At 38.2% G+C, this 4,157-nt stretch overlaps 1 protein-coding gene across 1 annotated transcript; it reads left to right on the top strand.

Annotated features, from left to right (window-relative positions):
- The first annotated feature begins 1,870 nt into the window (after positions 1 to 1,870).
- On the top strand, positions 1,871 to 3,610 carry LOC128858302 (tigger transposable element-derived protein 4-like). The gene is made up of 2 exons (XM_054094462.1): positions 1,871 to 3,506; positions 3,564 to 3,610. The coding sequence occupies exon 1, from the start codon at positions 2,399 to 2,401 to the stop codon at positions 3,347 to 3,349; it is 951 nt and encodes a 316-aa protein (XP_053950437.1). The 5' UTR covers positions 1,871 to 2,398; the 3' UTR covers positions 3,350 to 3,506; positions 3,564 to 3,610.
- Positions 3,611 to 4,157: the final 547 nt, after the last annotated feature.

Raw genomic sequence — 4,157 nt, 5'->3', positions numbered from 1 at the left:
TATTGCCATTTGCATACTTAAAAACGTGCTTTCATTTTCTGACTTCTTCTAAAAATGAAGGGGTAACATTCCAAATAAGATTGTGTCCGCACTGCTCTAATTATAATTCATTCACAAAATTCATTAAGCGTCGTAATGCCTTAAAGTCGTAACATTTTTCAGAGTAAAATAATGGTTAAAATTGTTTTGGGGTATTCGCTGTGTAAGCTATTATATATTTCCTGCCAGTTTAAAAACATATCTGTGTAGTTGCAAATACAGTAGAATGCGTAATAAAGGGTGTTTTTTTAGAGGTTAGGTTTTCAAGTTGGCACTACTTTTTTCGTAGATGGTCTTTTTGACAGCTGTCACTTGATTTATGCTCAGTTTGGCTTGCCATTTCATAATGAACAACGTTTGCAAATCGTGCAAATTTATTACGAAAATAATGGTTCGGTTCGCGCGACGCATCGCGCGCTGCGTCCAATATTCGGTCGACATAATCGTCCATCAGAGTCACTAATTCGATTAACCATGGATCGGTTTCGCACCACGTTTGCTCTAGTGGATAATACGCATCCTCAGAGACGTCGTACAGTGCGCACCGAAGATGCTATTGCTGCTGTGGAGCAGAGTATCGAAGAAGACCCGAATGAGTCCATCCGCCATCGCGCGCAGCAATTGGAGATGTACCCATCCACTTTATGGAAGATTTTGTGGAAGGATCTTGGTTTGCGGGCTTACAAAATCCAACTCGTGCAAGAATTGAAGCCGAACGACCATCAAGCGCGTCGCACGTTCGGTGAATGGGCCCAAAACGAGATGGCCACCGATCCCGATTTTCACAAGAAAATTTTGTTAAGCGATGAAGCTCACTTTTGGTTGAATGGGTATGTCAATAAGCAAAATTGTCGCATTTGGAGTGAACATAATCCACAAGCCATTGCTGAGACGCCGTTACATCCTCAAAAAGTCACTGTTTGGTGTGCTCTATGGGCAGAGGGAATCATTGGTCCATATTTCTTTAAAAATGAAGCCGGCCATAATGTTACAGTCAATGGAGAGCGCTATAGAGCCATGATTAATGACTTTTTCGTACCTGAATTTGACGATGTTGATGTGGTCGACCTTTGGTTCCAACAAGACGGCGCTACATGCCATACAGCCAACGCAACAATCGATTTATTGAAGGAAACTTTTGGTGAGCGCATTATCTCGCGCCGTGGACCTGTGGCGTGGCCTCCAAGATCGTGCGATATAACACCGCTGGACTATTTCTTGTGGGGCTATGTGAAGTCGCTTGTCTACGCAGATAAGCCCGAGACGATTGACGTCTTGGAAGAGAATATTCGGCGCGTTATTGCTGACATACGGCCCCAATTGCTGCAAAAAGTGGTCGGAAATTTGCGCCTCTCGGCTGGAATTTATTCGAGCCAGCCGCGGCGGCCACTTGCCCGAAATCATTTTTAAAAAATAATGGCAAGCCCTTATCTTTATAATAAAGCTAAATTCTTGGCCATAACATTAAATTATATACGTTTTATTTCATCTTGAAAACCTAACCTCTAAAAAAAACACCCTTTACGTCTGGCATTTTTTTTTTACTTTTTGTTCCCGAGATTGCAGAAGTTTATTCTAAAGATAAGTCTCGTTCCATTACTAATTATAACTATTACGTAGCAGCAAAAAAGACTTCACCACAATATTAAAAACTGTAATTTTTTAGTTTTTCTAGTTAGTTTATATTTACAGTTTTCTTTATTTCTTCATCAATTTCTGCGTACGATTGGCGGCTTAGGTTTGAAAGGCATTTACGATATATCCATTCAAAGTGAAATACAATACCAAATTACGTCACATGTTCTTCCATATGTTTACAAGTACAGTCGAACTTCTCTACAGTGAACTTCCATATAATGAAGCTCTCCTTATAATGAACTGGTTTCGAAGACACTGCTTTTTCGTTCTACTTTCGGTGTATTTTTGTCTCCTTATAATGAATTTCTATATAGTGAAGTTTTCTATATAATGAACAAATTTTACAGCTGGAAATTCAAGCGTCCTAAGTTTTTGTCTCCATATAGTGAATTTTTTCAAAAGTTTTCTGTTGCAAAAAATTACAGTTAGATGTGGAAATTAAAACAGAAAGAGCTGAGCTATTACAGTTTTATTCAGTGATTGAAGTTAAAATGATGCATCGAAGCAGCATTTCGCTTGAAAAAAAGTTATTAATGATTAACAAAGTTAATGAAGGAAAGAAAAAAAAAAAGATATTGCCAATGAATTCGGAGTTCTTCCCAGCACTTTATCAAATATTTTAAAAAATAAGGAAGTGATTTTAAGAAATGCGGAGGATTTGGCAGTAAATACCAAACGCAAAAGACTTCGACCTTGTCATTTTGAGGATATTGACGAAGCAATGCTGAAATGGTTACTCGTTGCAGGTGGTAAGAATCTCCCTTTATCTGGACCATTATTGAAGCAAAAGGCCAAAGATTTTGCGGAAGCACTAGGACACCACGAATTTGAGGCAAGTACAGGTTGGTTAGACAAGTTCAAAAGTCGGCATGGCGTTATTCAAAAGACATTATGTGGGGAAAGTGCTGACACCAACATAGAAAACCGTGATGAATGGGTGACGAACGTCTTACCGAAATTAATTGAAAATTACAACATTAACGACATTTTTAACGCCGACGAGACTGCTTTGTTTTTCAAATGCTTGCCAACTAAAACACTGGCATTCAAAAATGAAAAATGCTTTGGTGGGAAGCAAAGCAAGGAGAGAATAACTGTCCTGGTGGGAAGCAATATGACTGGATCAGAAAAGCTAAAATTGCTGGTAATCGGAAAGGCCAAAAATCCGAGGTACTTCAAGGGAATAAAATCTTTAGGTGTCGATTATGAGTTTAACAAAAAAGCATGGATGACCAGTGAGATTTTTACGAAATGGATTGTAAAACTCGACAAAAAATTTTGTGATCAAAACAGAAAGGTGTTGTTTTTTGTTGATAACTGCACTGCCCACCCTAAAGATGTAAGAGACAAGTTGAGAAACATTCATCTCGCTTATTTTCCTCCCAACATGACTTCGTTACTGCAACCAATGGGCCAAGGCATTATCTACAACATGAAACAACATTACAGAAAACGAATTTTAACGAATATATTGACTCAAGTGGATGAGGGAAATTCTGTTATGGCCATAGACTTGCTGCAAGCAGTTCGAAATCTTAGCAATATATGGAATGTCTATGTTAAACCAGAAACAGTTGCCAACTGTTTTAAAAAGGCTGGATTTTCAAAAGATGTTATGCAGATTCCATTTGAGCATTGGGATGAAGAGGACCTTCTTTTAATATCGGATTAGGCCGCTTTACAGTCTTCATTTAAAAAAGTAGCAAATATCGAAGCATCGTTTGATGACTACGTAAATGTTGATAATGGTGTGCAGACTTCGGACAACCCATCCGAAGAAGATATTCTCAACAGCATTTTTGAAAGTCGCGGAGTTCCAGCTGAACCTGGTAAGCATTTATCTTTTTATAGTCAAACAAAAATTTAATATGTAAATATTATTTCAGATAACGATGAACACGATTTGACCGTTGAAGAATTGGCAGAAACTGAGGAGGAGAGCTGCTTCATCCATTAGCGTAATTAGAGCCTTTGTGGAAATGAGGAGTGACGTGCCGATTAATGTTTTCAACTCTCTACATGATTTGGAAGCTTTTATTGAAAATGAAAAATGGAAGACTGTAATTCAAACCAAACTCACTGATTATTTTAAATAAAATTCCATAAAAAATTAATGTTTCTTTATAATGAAGTTTCTATATAGTGAAGTGATTTTCAGGTCCCGTGCGAATTCACTATATGGAAGTTCGACTGTATTAATAATGAACACACACTTTCACGTGACGAATAACCCGGCCGCGGATCATGTAATTCGACCCCAGTTGTTTGTGTAACCTCTAATGCGATGGAAACTAAACAGAACATTTTAGCAGTCAAGCAGTTAAGTCTTGGTGGACCATGATTGACAATTTTCTGCAGCATAGCCACATTTGGAGACTTTCGGTCTCCACTGTGAGTGGAATAATTTTATCAACAAGCATGCAAGAGTGATACACAGTCCTATAGTCACAAAGCGCACTCTCCTTCAGATAGTTAATATG

The sequence above is a fragment of the Anastrepha ludens genome, chromosome 2 (assembly GCF_028408465.1).
Source record: "Anastrepha ludens isolate Willacy chromosome 2, idAnaLude1.1, whole genome shotgun sequence".
Lineage (NCBI taxonomy): Eukaryota > Metazoa > Arthropoda > Insecta > Diptera > Tephritidae > Anastrepha > Anastrepha ludens.
This window is presented reverse-complemented; position numbering and strand designations above follow the sequence as displayed.

Bases quoted from the DNA above. Each gene is read 5' to 3' on its own strand.
- LOC128858302 (XM_054094462.1), top strand. From the start codon at position 2,399: ATGCTGAAATGGTTACTCGTTGCAGGTGGTAAGAATCTCCCTTTATCT.